Source organism: Trachemys scripta, chromosome 6 (genome assembly GCF_013100865.1).
Source record: "Trachemys scripta elegans isolate TJP31775 chromosome 6, CAS_Tse_1.0, whole genome shotgun sequence".
Taxonomy (NCBI): domain Eukaryota; kingdom Metazoa; phylum Chordata; order Testudines; family Emydidae; genus Trachemys; species Trachemys scripta.
In genome coordinates this window covers 67,548,532-67,564,147 of record NC_048303.1, presented here as the reverse complement: position 1 = coordinate 67,564,147, position 15,616 = coordinate 67,548,532, and the positions used below count along the sequence as shown (strand labels likewise).

Below are 15,616 nucleotides of genomic sequence, written 5' to 3'. Positions count from 1 at the left end.
CGGGGAACTGATAGGGGGGCTGCTGGTGGGTGCTCAGCACCCACCATTTTTTCCCCATGGGTGCTCCAGCCCCCAGAGCACCCATGGAGTCGACACCTATGTCAGAGTCCCCTGTTCCCTCGCACCTCACTCTTTCATAATCAGCCTCTGTGATCCTTCATTTTAAATTCAGGTTTTCAAAGTGGACTAAGGAAGTTAGGTGCCCAACTCCCATTGAATTTCAGTGGGACTTGAATGCCTATCTCCCTTAGGCTCCTTTGAAAACACCAGCCATATGTTTTATATCTGATTGGAAGGTCTGACTGTAATGCGGTCCTAGGTGGAGCAGTGTTATTCCTATGGTATTGCTCCACCTAGGACCTGAATGGATGTCACCCCTTTTAATATTTGTACCCCTGTGAAAGTAATGCATTGTCATGAAATCTATAAATCCATTGTGTGCTGTACAATACAATAACTGATTATTGCATGATGCCTTGGTTATTAATGGCCCATAAGTGAATACAACCAAGAGGCATCAGAACCCAAGAATGAGTTCAACCATATGATACACATCAGGGACTACTGCTGATATTTATCACTGAATGTAAGTTGGAAGTGTTGCAATTAATTTGTAAAGTTAGTTCACAAGATAAGAGGGATCATTTGGTTGTCACAAAATTGGGGAGTGAGTGGATAACACCCCATAACCCAGTGCTGTCAGACTGCCGAGGGAAGGGTCCTCTGGCCCTTGCCTTGTGAGAAGGATGATGATGTTTTCATCCTAAAGCATCTTGTGAATGTGATCACGATGTGGAGCCTCACAAGAACAAGGGTTGTTATTGGGGACCGATAAATATTTCCAGTCTTCTCTTCAGTTGCATGCATAGAAGAAACAGCTGTGAAAATGAAATTTTAGCTCTGTAAAATAATCTCTCTGGGGTTTTTGTGTAAGCTTGTGGACTTGGCAGTAGTTTGAGCACAAATCCCCAAAGTCCTTCCTTTTAGAGGATATTGGATTATATCATCACTGAGTGAACTGGGCAGAAGAGCATTTTGATTCCGAGGGAAAAGTTTTCTTGCTGAGCACAAAGATCAGGAGAAGCTGCAGTAATGAGAGAGAGTAACAAAAAACAAATCGGGACAGTGACATGGGAGTGTGCTAAAACGTGATGTCTTTAAAATATGGAGAAGGTTTTTCAAACAAGAACAACCACTCCAAATAAGTGGATGAGGCGATTATTTGTGTGATTGTGAGTAATTTGAGAGTTTAGGCTGATGGCATTCAACCCTAGAGATTTGTAAGGAGAAATCAATAACTTGTGCAAATAGGCTGATAGTATTCAAGACTGGAGATTTGTGAAGAGCAGTGTCAGACTGTAGGAATATACCATTTTACAGGAGTGGAGCCTGTCTTGCTGAAGGTAAGTATTGAATGGTAGTAGCTTTTTAGCTTGCGACACCCAGTGCATGTCTAACATGTTCTTTCTGTTTCATAGATAACTGCAGTGACTTGAACTCCGAACTGCAGAGAGTGCTGACAGGGCTGGAGAATGTAGTCTGTGGGAGGAAGAAGAGCAGTTGCAGTTTGTCTGTAGCAGAAGTGGACAGACACATTGAACAACTCACCACTGCCAGCGAACATTGTGATCTAGCTATTAAGGTGCAACAGCATTAACTAGTCACTAAATGCATTGTGTGCATACTGGGATACATTATAATACCTTGCATTTATAGCACCTATCATCTGAGAATCTCAGAGCACTTCACAAAGATTTACTGTGCCTCACAACGGCTTGTGAGGTAGGTACAGTAGTATAACTGTATTTGCATATGGGTGCACTAAGTCACAGAGAGATTATCTATAGATCTTGTATAGCGCTTTTCATCTATAGATCTCAAAGCACTTTACAAATATGGGTAAGCCTCATCCTTATTTTACAGATGCGCAAACTAAGGTACAGAGAGATTGCCTGACTAGCTTTGCAGTTATAAACATGTCATTTATTTAAAGTACCTTACACAGAATAGGCTGACTAATGGTCAAGGTATTTAGAAGAGTAAATAATAACTATCAGAGGAAGCAATGGCTATTTAAAAATTACAAACTGAAGATGAAAGAGCTGTAAATATTTCTGCACATTAGCTCCTTACCACACTCCTATAAAGTAGGGAAAATAGGAAACTGCAGCAGAGAGTTTATGATGTGACGGATGCCACGGGAGCTATTGGAGTTCCTGGTATCCAGGTTTGTGCTCAGAACATTAGATCACGTGACTAATTACAGTGTGTGAGGCTAGATTCCAGATTTATCCTTGATGCATCAGCATGCATTATCAAACTGAATTGTAACACTGTATAATCGGGAATGAAGAAAATCTCAATAATTCATTAGTTCCCCCAGAGAAATAGTTCCCTGTATGTAAGAACTGCCTTCTATTCTCTTCTTCATTGCAATAATGTAGTGTGCTAGTTAACAAACCAGAGCTGAAGCAGAGCATGCCACATCCAGAGAACTGCAGACAGTTTAGTTAGCAAATGGATGTTGGTCACATCAGCTTGTGAGAGCATAAGCGCAGAATGATACTTGGATTCAGTTAACTTTGTACATGGTAGTTATCAACATGCCTGTCAGAGTAATGAGGTGAGTGGGTGCATTTAACGTATTATGCGGCTTTTCCAAAAGGAAGCACTGGAAAAGGGGGCTGGTATCTTTTTACCTTTTCTGCGGCTCATTTTTGATCTTTCCTTTTCTTTACTTGCAGTGGTAGTTACTATGTTCTGTAAGATGCATTAAAACAGATTAGCAATGCTGACAAAGACTGAATACTAGGTGGAAGTTTCCATTGTATCTGAAATAGTTGTTAAGTAGATTTAATTATAAATACAAAACTTCATATTCCAAATATGAGATTTGATTCCTTGAGTAGCTTTCTGTATATTGTCTCCAATAGAACATCCAGCAATATCCTGTTTTTCTTTTTGCCATCTCTAACAAATTTTATTTCTTCTTTTTCTTCTTCACATTTCAAGAATGCAGCTCATTCATGCAATGAGAAAGTTAAATGCTCCTTGAAGCAGTATGTGATCTTGAAATAACCTGTCTTGTTTTCTGAATCTGATTATTGGAGACCTGTAGATTCAGGTGGAGGGTTCATTCTTTATGAAGCATAGCAGCTTGTTTTGTATTGCATGGGTTTTACAAGGTATTGCTAATCAGAAAAAGAGGGTAGGAACCTCCTCATGAGTAGTGTGTATTTGGTATTTACTCTTGAGCCGAACTGTATGAATTGTTACATTTACAACTGTAAACCAATTATAAACGTGATGGGGGAGAAATATGGTCCAATGTTTACAGGAGGAAATTGATAGTCAGGACATGCAGGTTCTGTTCCTACTTCTTTCATAGACTTGCTGCATAACCTTGGACAAGTCACTTAACCTCTTTGTGCACAGGCCTGTATAGGGGTTAGTGTGGCTCTGCACCACCTTGGGCGGAAGCTCTGGAAGGGATTGTGCATCAGAGAATCCCAGTTCTTCACTGAGGTCCCAGGTACACAGAAGAAATGTATAGGCTGCACCATCCTAAGGCATAGTGTACCCCATCCCCTCCCACACACACACACGCACAGTGTGCCTGGCCAAGGCTACTTCCCCTTCCCATATCTCCTTGTGCCCTTGGGGGGGTAACACATGTCCCTAGGGACTCATAGAAAGAACCATCCTTGTGCTCCCCCAAATGTGGGACTGCACTTGTCCCTGTCATGCTAGTATGTGAGGATTCCTCGCACCTTCCCCAGCCCTACGCACCCATTCAAGAGCCAGGCACAATCTGGCATTGTAAGTACATCTACACTTCAGCTGGGAGGGTGCTTCCCAACACAGGTAGACAGACAAGCACTAGCTCTGCTTGAGCGAATGTGCTAAAAATAGCAGTGTAGCACAGATGGCAAGTCAGGCTAGGTGCCTGAGTACAAACCTGCCTGGACCCACTAGGTATGTATTCAGGTGGCTTGCATGAGTTGCCACCTGTGCTACCCCCTCTACGCTGGCTCAAACTCTCATGTCTGTCTACCTGTGTTGGGACACACATTCCCAGCAGCAGTGCAAATATACCCTGTGTGTCTCAGTTAAGTCATCTGCAAAAGAGGCACGACACTTACTCATGGTGAGGCATAGTGAATGTGTTATACTTTGAGGCCATCTGAGGAAAGGTGCTGTATAAATGCCAACTGCGTGCTGTTGTTTGTGTATATCTCAGTGAGGTGAACTTTTATTTATAAAGCACCCATCGTCTGCCCAGGTACTCATGGTGCTGAAGAGTAGAAAGATTAAAAACTATAATAATGAAAACAGCCTTCATTAAACTTCAAACAAAAGGAGTACATTGTGTGTGAGCGTGTGCGTTGCTTGTATGCATGTGTGTAATTGTATAGCTCCCCTTACATCCTTATATGGTGGCAGTGTAGTAGTATTGGCCCTTTTTAATATTCTCCTCCTGCTCCTTTCTGTCTTATTGTGACTGTGTTTTTGCAGACAGTAGAGGAGATTGAGGGTGTGCTGGGACGGGATCTTTATCCAAACCTGTCTGAAGAGAGATCTCGGTGGGAAAAGGAGCTGGCTGGCCTGAGGGAAGAAAATGAGAGCCTCACTGCTATGCTGTGCAGCAAAGAGGAGGAGCTGAACAGAACCAAGGCTACCATGAACGCTATCCGGGAAGAAAGGGACAGATTGCGCAGAAGGGTAAGACTACCAGCTCTCTACAGAGTACATAGAAGAGCCTTTCAAGTAACAGGGATCTTTTCAGTTCATTCCAGGCCACATAGGTTTGTAACTGGGGAAAGTTGATACCCTGCACCTTCTTTCTTGCACCATTTTTTTTGGAAGTGAAGCAATACAGGTTGTAAAGATCTAGGAGTGAATGGAAAGAAATTGCAAGGAGCTTCTATATGATGAGCAGTCAAGATATACAAAGCCTAATATCAGAAAACATGTGTTAACTGTAAGGCTGGTACTCATGGGCAAGAAAGTATGTGTAAGTTGTTTATAGATAAAGCAGATGTTCATTTAGTGGATTTTCCAGTGAACAACAAATAGATCTTTGTCTTTGATGAGAATTCAATTTGTGATTAAGAGAAAGTAAAAGAGAGGACACCTGTCACTGGGAAATAATGCTCTGTGAATTGAACTTTTAGTAGTCCCAGCCCTGCCCTCTATCCCAGTCTCCGTCTTCCAGCTGTTTGTGATGTCAGACAAAACTGTTGTTCTTTATGTAGACACTGAATTAATACAAGAGGAAATACAGAAAAAATGAAAGTTTAAAGAATCCATGGTCAGTCTCTGGTATTCTTTTAAATTATTTACTGCCTCTCCTTAATAGACAAGTTAAGAAATTTTGCAGTGTTCCATGAAACATCTGCATGTGAAATAATAATTTCGTTTTTGAAGAATATGTGTATGATTTTTCTTCCAAGCCTTGTGTTGTATGTGGGTAAAAATTTAGAGACCTTTGTATTCTTTGTAAATTGTTGAAAATGTTGTTTTTTTACCTAGTGGCAGCGGAGCAACCTCTTCCTTGAATGCTACATATTTAAGAGATCAGTACTCTTCAGCATGGTATTAGGCTATATCGTTTGCCATTTCTAGTCTTTGGATATCCAGCCCTAGATCATCTCACTCAACAAAGCTTCCTATCCATCATAACATAATGAGTTTATTTGCTGCTAAGGCCAATTACACCTATAATCTGCTGTGGTGCTTACTAGATCTTTGTCTGATGCTCTGTTTAAAATTTCACGTGTGTATGTATACATGCATGTGTGTATGCCTAAATTTCTGTTTGAGCTAGCGCTGTCGATTAATCACAGTTAACTCACAAAAATCAATTGCGATTTAAAAAATGTATTGTGATTAATCGTAGTTTTAATGGCACTGTTAAACAATAAAATACCAATTGAAATTTATTAAATATTTTGGATGTTTTTCTACATTTTCAAATATATTGATTTCAATCACAACACAGAATATAAAGCGTAAGTACTCACTTTATGTTATGTTTATTACAAATGTTTGCTCTGTAAAAATGATAAAAGAAATAGTTGTTTTCAATTCACCTCATACAAGTACTGTAGTGCAATCTCTTTATCATGAAAGTGCAACTTACAAATGTAGATTTTTTTTTTGTTACATAACTGCACTCAAAAACAAAACCGTGTAAAACTTTAGAGCCTACGAGTCTGCTCAGTCCAACTTCATGCGCAGCCAATTGCTAAGAGAAACAAGTTTGTTTACATTTACTGGAGATAATGCTGCTCGCTTCTTATTTACAGTATTACCTGAAAGTGAAAACAGGCGTTCACATGACACTTTTGTAGCCGGTATTGCAAGGTATTGTGCCAGATATGCTAAACATTCGTATGCCCCTTAATACTTTGGCCACTATTCCAAGGGGCACGCTTCCATGCTGATTCCACTCCTTTAAAAAAAAAAAAAAAGTGTTAATTATTAAATTTGTAACAGAACTCCTTCGGAGAGAATTGTATGTCTCCTGCATTCTGCCATATATTTCATGTTATAGCAATCTTGGATGATCACCCAGCATGTTCTTCATTTTAAGAATGCTTTCACTGCAGATTTGACAAAACGCAAAGAAGGTACCAATGTGAGATTTCTAAAGATAGCTACAGCACTTGACCCAAGGTTTAAGAATCTGAAGTGCCTTCCAAAATCTGAGAGGGACGGGGTGTGGAGCATGCTTTCAGAAGTCTGAAAAGAGCAACACTCTGATGCAGAAACTACAGAACCCGAACCACCAAAAAAGAAAATCAACCTTCTGCTGGTGACATCTGACTCAGATGATGAAAATGAACATGCGTCAGTCCACACTGCTTTGGATCCTTATCAAGCAGAACCCATCATCAGCATGGACACATGTCCTCTGAAATGGTGATTGAAGCATGAAGGGACATATGAATCTTTAGAGTGATTGGCTGAACAAGAAGTAGGACTGAGTGGACTTGTCGGCTCTCAAGTTTTACATTGTTTTATTTTTGAATGCAGTTGTTTTTTGTACATAACTCTACGTTTGTAAGTTCAACTTTCATGATAAAGAGATTGCACTACAGTAGTTGTATTAGGTGAATTGAAAAATTCTATTTTATTTTTACAGTGCAAATATTTATAATAAAAAATAAATATAAAGTGAGCACTGGAAACTTTGTATTCTGTGTTGTAATTGAAATTAATATATTTGAAAATGTGGAAAACATCCAAAAATATTTATATAAATGGTATTCTATTATTGTTTAACAGTGCAATTAATCGCGATTAATTTTTTTAATCGCTTGACAGCCCTCGTTTGAGCATTTGTTTTCTCTTGCAAAATGTTTGTCTCCCATGTAATCACATACCATGCAGTGTAAATAGTTCTCAGCCCTGAGGTGTTCACACTGAGTACATGACACAGTATTTTCACTTTAACTAGGACCATTGCCACATCTTGAGCTACAGACCAAGTTCAAAGAGATGTTTGCTGGTTTCTCAGTATAATGAAGATATTATTTGTTTTCTGTTTTCCTTCAGCTGTGCAAATCTACCACAGCTATGGACAACATGAGGGTGGTGTTGTATAAAACTTATTTGGAGGATGTTCTTAGTCAGGATGTATGTTTGCTATGTCAGCCTTTGGGAGGTTTTGGAAAGTACAGTCCTCCTGGCCATATGCAATAACTAAACCCAGATCTACATTTTCTGGTAATAAAACTTAGGAACTATAAGAGGTTGAGGTGTTTAAAGAAGAGGGACTAGAACAAACTGATAAATTAAAGGGCAGTGAAGACTAGATGGTAAGCATCCAAATGTGCTAAGGAATTTAAGAATGGATTGGCTGAGCAGCTCACAATAGGCAACTTCTAATTAAAATCACACCAGAGGATTGGAGGATAGCAAATGTTGCATCTCTTTTTTAAAGGTCTGGGGAATTACAGATCACTAAGGCTATGCCTACACTACAGACCTTACAGTAGCACAGCTGTACCAATGCAGCTGCGCCATTGTAAGGTCTCTCGTGTAGCCACTCTGTGCTAACGGAAGAGAGCTCTTCCATCAACTTAATTAAACCAGGGGCAGTAACTATGTAAGGGGCACACCCCTAAGCGACAAGTTTTGCTGACATACGTGGTAGTGTAGACATGGCCTAAGTCTTACTTGCTTACCTGATAAATTAATGTAAATGGTCATTTAAAAATAGAATGAATAGAACTTACATTATTCTAATATAATAGGGTCTCACTAGCATAGTTCTACAAAGGAAAATTATACCTCAAAAATCTAATAAAATTCTTTAACATGTCAGCACAATAATGGATTAAAAAAAGACAGCTGACATAATTTATTTGAAATTTCAAAAAGATTTCTAGAAGTGCCTTACAAAACATTATTAAGGAATCTCAGAAGTCATGGAGTGAAAGGATCAGAAAATAGATAAGTGACAGAAAACAAAAAATAGGACTAAATGATCAATTTTCATCATGGCAAAAATGCCATGGAAGTGCTGTGTGAACCAGGACCATATATATTGTGTTTAATATACATTCTAATTATCTGCAAAAGCAGGAGCAGTGAGATGGCAAAACTGGCAGATATGTAATTATTTAGGTCAGTCAGCACTGAAAAAGTCTTCCAACTGGCTGAGGAGAAACATTTGGGAAGGAGAGAGAGATTTGGGATGGGCAAGAGGAAAGGGAGTAGGGATTGAGAAGTGGGGGAGAACTAGTCGAGGTCCAGAACACAGAAATTTTAGGGGAAGAGAGAGAGAGGCAGGCAGATAAGAGGAAAAAATGAGAAAATAAAAAAGCAAGCAAGCAAGCAAAAACATAGAAAATTCAGAGGCCGAACCCAAAAGGAAGTCAGAATTTTCAGAGTGGAGGAGAAGGATCTGGCATGGCACTGGTGGGAACAAGATAAAAATATTTATTTAATTAATTTAGAAAATAAGGCCAATTATATTTTTACAGTGTGGATTTAATGCTTGTGAAAGGACAAGTACATCAAAGGCCAGCCCGCACCTCAACCCTTGCCTGAAAGGATCGCATCTAGGATGTTGTGTGCAAGAGAAAATTTCCCACTGTTGCTGGCAATGGTTCAGTGCCAAAAGGGTTAGCAACACTGGTAGCTGTCATAAACATACAGTTAAGGATAGCATAAACCCCTCCTTTATCTGTAAAGGGTTAAGAAGCTCAAATAACCTGGTTGGCACCTGACCAAAAGGACCAATAAGGGGAGAAGATACTTTCAGATCTGTGGGGGAAGGTTTTTTGTTTGGTGGTCTCTTTGTGTTCTCTCTGGGACAGCGAGAAACAGGCAGGGAAAATACATCTCCTAAAGCCATACCTGAACTAAGCATCTAAGATTACAAATTGTAAGTAATAGGAAGGAAATGCATTAGATTATCTTTTGCTTTAGCTTGTGAATTTTCTCCCAACTAAAAATAATTTTCTACCTTTTTCATTAATTCTGGTTTATTAAATATGTTTGTTAAAATATGTTTTTGAATACCACACTTAATGCAGAACAATTAGTTTAATTACCCTTGGAGGAGTCTATTTATTATACGTGACCGTGTCAGAAACACTATGTAATTGTTGCACTAGAAAGCATGTTTGCATTTATAATGTAACCTATGTCCATAGCTGCTGCACAATAAGTGTTTTCTTTGCCCTCTTAAATATTTTATATATGCAACCCTGAACCCAGAGTCACTTCAGATTATTTCCCCAAGGAAGTGCGGGGAGGAGACCCTGCCAAAACTTAGTTTTTGTTCTGCATAAATTAAATTGGATAGAGAAAATAACTGAAGCTGATCAGATCAATAGGTCTGTTACTTTAGCCCAATGTCTGTAATCAAACAAAGTGCTCTCAATAGGTTTTCGGAGGCTTGTTAGAGTTTTAATTAAATTAGGTATTTAATGCATTCAGTTAACAGATTGTGCCACTTTGCAGAGCAGTAGTTAAGAAATGACATGCATACAGATTTTTGTTTCTCACAGGTCATTAGTAAATGAGGCAATTACTTATTTCTGTAGGATGCCCATAATGTAGTTGCTAATTTCACAATGCAGAGGTTTACCGTATCTCTGAGTGATATAGCCATCCTAAAGTAAACTGTTTAAAGTCTAGAGGCAGCTATTGCCAGAAGAAAGTGTTTCTTACACACACACGCACACACACTCACTCTCTCTCTCTCTCTCTCTCCACACTATTGCCAGTAGAAAGTGTTTTTTACACACTCTCTCTCTCTCTCTCTCTGAATAACTTTATACCCATCCCTCCCCGAGCTCATTGGTTGTATCCATAGCCAATGAGCACAACAGACTGGGCAACCAGGTTCAACCCTCAAAAACAAAGAGGCTCGATCTCTGGCAGAAAAATTTATTCAACTGCTAGTCTCCTATTGAGAGTGGCCAATCACCAGGCCCTACTTGGCTATTATGTTTATAACATTTGGCAGTTTATAGCCAAGTTTGTGGACTCGCTGCCAGAGGAGCCCAGGAGGGAGTTCCTGGCTATTCTTCATGAGGGCAAGACAGTGATGAGGGCTGCTTCCAAGCAGCCTTGGACGCAGCAAACTTTGCAGCCAGGACCATGGCTTCAGCCATATCCATGAGGAGACCATCGTGGCTGCAATCATCTGGGCTGTTGGTGGAGGACCAGTCGATCCAGGACCTCCCCTTTGATGGCCTGGCGCTGTTTACAGAGAAAACAGACCACAGATTACATGGCCTGAAAGACTCTAGGGCTACTTTGCGCTCCCTGGGCCTTTACATGCTGGCGCCCAGAAGAAAGTGGTTCCAACCACAGAAGACCCACAGATTTAGTAGTCAATCCTGATCAGAGCCCTTCCACAAGAAGGGCAAGGGCTATAAATGTCGACAGGGCCAACTGCCAGCCTCCTTGGCTCACTCGAGCTGTACCGACCACCAGCCGGGTAACAAACAGGCATTTTGAGGGTGCTCTCAAGGGCGACCTCCCAGCCTGTGTCCTAAATCCAGCACCCCTTTTTATTTTTCAACCATTTATTGCCCTACTGCCCTGCTTGGGCTTCTATAACATGAGACCAGTAGGTGCTCAGTACTGTTGCAGGGGGGGTATACCCTCCAATTCAAACAACACGGCCTCCATGTTCTCTGTCAACGGACAGGGGGAGCTCGATCATCAGCCCTTTGTCAGGACTTCTGTATCCAGCATCCTATCCACCTGGAAGCCTTGCATTCCCCGGCGTCCAGAACGCGCTGGCAGATTGCCTCAGCAGGTCCTTCTTCTCTCACCACAAGTGGTCCCTCCACTTGGAGGTCGCCAGGATGCTCTTCCAGAAGTGGGGAGCTCTCTGAGTGGACCTATTCACCACCAACCAGAACAGAAAATATTACTGGTTCTGCTCTCTGCAAGGTCTCGACAGCAGCTTGCTATCCAATGCCTTCCTCCTGTCGTGGTCAGGAGACCTGATGTATGCCTTGCTGCCAGCCCCACTGATCGGCAAGGTCCTCTTGAAGATCAAAAGGGATAAGGCTCTAGTCATTATGATCGCTTTGGCTTGGCTGCGCCAGCATTGGTTCGGCACACTCATGGACTTAGCAGTGCCAGCCCCAGGGACACTCCCCAGCCACCTAGACCTGTCCTCTCAGGATCATGGACGATACCTGCACCTGCACCTTGCCTCTCTTCACCACATAGTGTGGTTGCTGCATGGTTAAATCCCGAGGCACAAGCCTGCTCTATTCAAGTATGGCAGATCTTCCTGGAAAGCAGAAAGCCCTCTACCAGGGCGATGTACCTGCTAAAGTGGAAGGGCTTCTCCTGCTGGACATTGGACCGGAATATCTCTCTGATCCATTCATCTCTACAATCCATCCTAGATTGCCTGCTTCACTTAAAGCATTAGGGCCTTGTTTATTCATTAATCAAGGTACACTTATCAGCAATATCAGCATCCAGGGTAGATCGGTATTCTCCTACGAGATGACGATTAGGTTCCTGAAGGGCTTTGAGAGGCTTTTCCTGGCAGTTCAGGACCCAACTCCCCAGTGGGATCTTTACCTAGTCCTCGACAGACTCACTGGCCCTCCCTTCGAGCTTCTGGCTTCATGCTCCCTTTCACACCTGTCATGGAAGGTCGCATTCCTTGTAGCTATTAGCACAGTGAGGCGAGTCTCCGAGAATAAAGCCCTCACATCGGAGCCCCCGTACACTGTGTTCTACAAGGACGATGTCCAACTGCATCCCCATCCAACCTTCCAGCTAGAGGTTGTGTTGCACGTCCATGTCAACCAGGATATCTTCATCCCAGTGCTCTGTCCAAAGCCCCATGTGTCCAACAAGGAGAGGCGTCTGCACATCGCAGATCTACTCAACTCTTCATTGCAGTAGCTGACAGGATGAAGGGCCTCCCGATGTCTTCTCAGAGGATTTCGTCCTGGAACACCACCTGCATCCATACTTGCCACGAGATAGCACAGGCTGTGCCTCCACTGATAGTGAAGGAAAGTGAAGAAGGAAAGATGGTTATTCACCTTTTGTGAGTTCTTCGGTTGTTCTTCGAGATGTGTTGCTCATGTCCATTCCATGACCCATCCTTCCTCCCTCTGTTGGAGTTCCAGCAAGAAAGGGGATGGGGGAGCTGGCGGCACCCCTTCATACACATGCCATTCCAGAGGCACCAGAGCCAATCCCCTATAGATACCACTGAGGGAAAAACTTCTGGCACTGGTGCATGTGGTGAGCACACACACCTACAATGGAATGGGCATGAGCTACACATCTTGAAGAACAACAGTTATGGAAGGTGAATAGCTGTCTTTTATGCAGTGCAGCATTGTACAGTTAAAGGGTACTCCAACTTTGCCATGAGCCTGCAGGATACGTACGATTTACATTTTGCATAAAATGGAGCATTCTGCTGCTGGTCTTATCTTCATTATCTTCCTTCTGTTAGGGAGAGACAGGCCCCAACACTCGTCTGCAAGGATCAGTGTGAAGCATTGCATGCTGGGACTTATAATCTTGTATCAAAGATTACAAGAACTGCAGAATGCTTGGTAGAAAGCTGTAGGTTACGTAGTGCACTTTGGCCTCCCTTGGTTTACAGTCAGTATGTAAGGTTCTGTATGTATATTTATTTTCTGAAACATTTGAGAGAATATTTTGGCACCTTCATTAAATGACACAGAAGGTTCTTTTCTGTTTTTCATTGTGTGAATTCCTGAACCATACATCCAGTTGATGCTCAGACTAGTGCTCCTTCCCCATCCCATTGAAAATGACTGTGCTCGGGTGTGGCTGAAAAGTCATGAAGACCCAGAGACTGGAAAAGGCACTGGCCACTCAAGACGCATTTAATTGTCAGAAGACTGAGTCATACACTAGTGTTGCATTCTTCCATCCTGCATTCCAAAAGTGGCGACTAAGGGGGGATATGATAGAGGTCTATAAAATCATGAGTGGTATAGAGAAAGTAAATAAGGAAGTGTTATTTACTCCTTCTCATAATACAAGAACAAGGGGCCACCAAATGAAATTAATAGGTAGCAGGTTTAAAACAAACACAACGCATTGTCAACCTCTGGAACTCCTTGTCAGAGGGTGTTGTGAAGGCCAATACTATAATGGGGTTCAAAAGGGAGCTAGATAGATTCATGGAAGATAGGTCCATCAATGGCTATTAGCCAGGGTGGGCAGGAATGGTTTGCCAGAAGCTGGGATTGGGTGACAGGGCATGGATCACTTGATGATAACCTGTCTATTCATTCCCTTTGGTGCACCTGCCATTGGCCACTGTCAGAGGACAGGATCCTGGGCTTGATGGACCTTTGGTCTGACCCAGTGTGGCAGTTCTTATGTTCTTATCCTACCCACATACAAGGCTTGCATTCTGCGTGAATAAATCAGAAGGTGGGGAAATAGTATGCAATATTTTGTTGCATATTTTGCAATATTTTGTTATGCTTAGTCCTGCTTATAGTAGAAACATAATAATTGGAAAGTATTAAAATTGTAAAAGAGACTTCCATTTCTTAGGGAGTTATTGAATGATTAAATAATCAGGTCACTGGTCAAGGAGGAGGGAGAAATGGTGTTGCAGCTGACACCCTTTTTATTTAAAGTTGGATTAGGAACTAATGCACTAATTATCTCTTAATCAAAATAATAGAAAAGTGATACCAATTGAGAGTTCTTGGTCATACTTTATATTGAGGGCAAATTTATAAATAGTTTATAAAGGTTTAAACGATGTTTGACTATATGGATAGTCAATCATTATAGAACTCGACAAGTCAATATGTTGCTTATAACCACTAGAACAGGGGTAGGCATGTGAGCTGATTTTCAGTGGCACTTACACTGCCTGGGTCCTGGCCACTGGTCCGGGGGGCTCTGCATTTTAATTTAATTTTAAATGAAGCTTCTTAAACATTTTAAAAACCTTATTTACTTTACATACAACAATAGTTTAGTTATATATTATAGACTTATAGAAAGAGACCTTTTAAAAACATTAAAACATATTATTGGCACGCGAAACCTTAAATTAGAGTGAATAAATGAAGACTCGGCACACCACTTCTGAAAGGTTGCCGACCCCTGCACTAGAACATATTCTACTGATGTGCTTGTAATTATCTATAACACATACAACTCATGTCTCCAACATACTTATATACATCTATTAATCATTTATGAATGCTTTATAAATGCAATCTTAATATAAAGTATGGCAGGGTTTTCTGTCTCCCACCCTGTTTTCATTTTTTTTTTTCATTCAGTGGTTCGTAATTGTGTTTTTTTTCCCCTTCTAGTCCCACCCTCTGCATTCTAAGGAAAAAATGTTAGAGATATACAATTGTTGCTTTCATTTTTACTTGTGTTACTAAGCATTATTTAATATTAATAAACCTAATTAGAAATTACTTACTACTCCAATTAGAATAGTAATGACAGTATTTACTAGCAGGGAACACACACACACACACACACGCACACACACACACACACACATATATAAAAAATAAGTTTCTCTGTAAATGAATTTAGTATTCCTAATACATACACTAATCTTGAGTCTCACAATTGGGTTGCCCTGTCTACTAGATATCATGGATTCAGTTAACGTTTTGTTAGTGTGAAAACTTCCCCCATAATTTGTGCTGTGTGCACAGTCCTTCCCCAGTTTACTGCCTCCATCAGTGAATGTTCTGACAGTGTTCCCCGCTCAAATCACTGCTTTACTAAAGCTATCTTATGCCTAGTTTCTCCTTGAAGAACAATCTACAAGACTCTTAAAGCAAACAAAGAACCAAAAACGGATCTCCTCCACAGACAACAGTGCAGCCTCTCATAAGCCACCCTCCCCACCGAGAAGACACTCAATAGACTTCTAAGAAAGAATGCAACCTCATGCTGTCTGAGAGCATACTCACTACACCTCAGAGGTCAGAGGCCTTTCCTAAGCTGTTACTTGCTATCTAAGAGGATGCTTAGTGGGGGCCCACTGCTGCTGGTATTGTATACCTAAGTTAGTAACATGAAGGAAGCTCTAAATGGAGAAATCCCAGAGGTCATGAACCAGCTTTTGAATAGGAAGACT

The 15,616-nt window shown here is 41.2% G+C and overlaps 1 protein-coding gene across 5 annotated transcripts in view; it reads left to right on the top strand.

Annotated features, from left to right (window-relative positions):
- Positions 1-15,616, top strand: part of MCC (MCC regulator of WNT signaling pathway) — a 321,315-nt gene that overhangs the window by 242,938 nt on the left and 62,761 nt on the right. For all 5 annotated transcript variants that reach the window (XM_034773020.1, XM_034773019.1, XM_034773022.1 and 2 more), the window contains 2 exons: positions 1,479-1,642; positions 4,516-4,722. In XM_034773020.1, the coding sequence (XP_034628911.1) occupies positions 1,479-1,642; positions 4,516-4,722 (371 nt within the window). The remainder of the gene's footprint in view (positions 1-1,478; positions 1,643-4,515; positions 4,723-15,616) is intronic.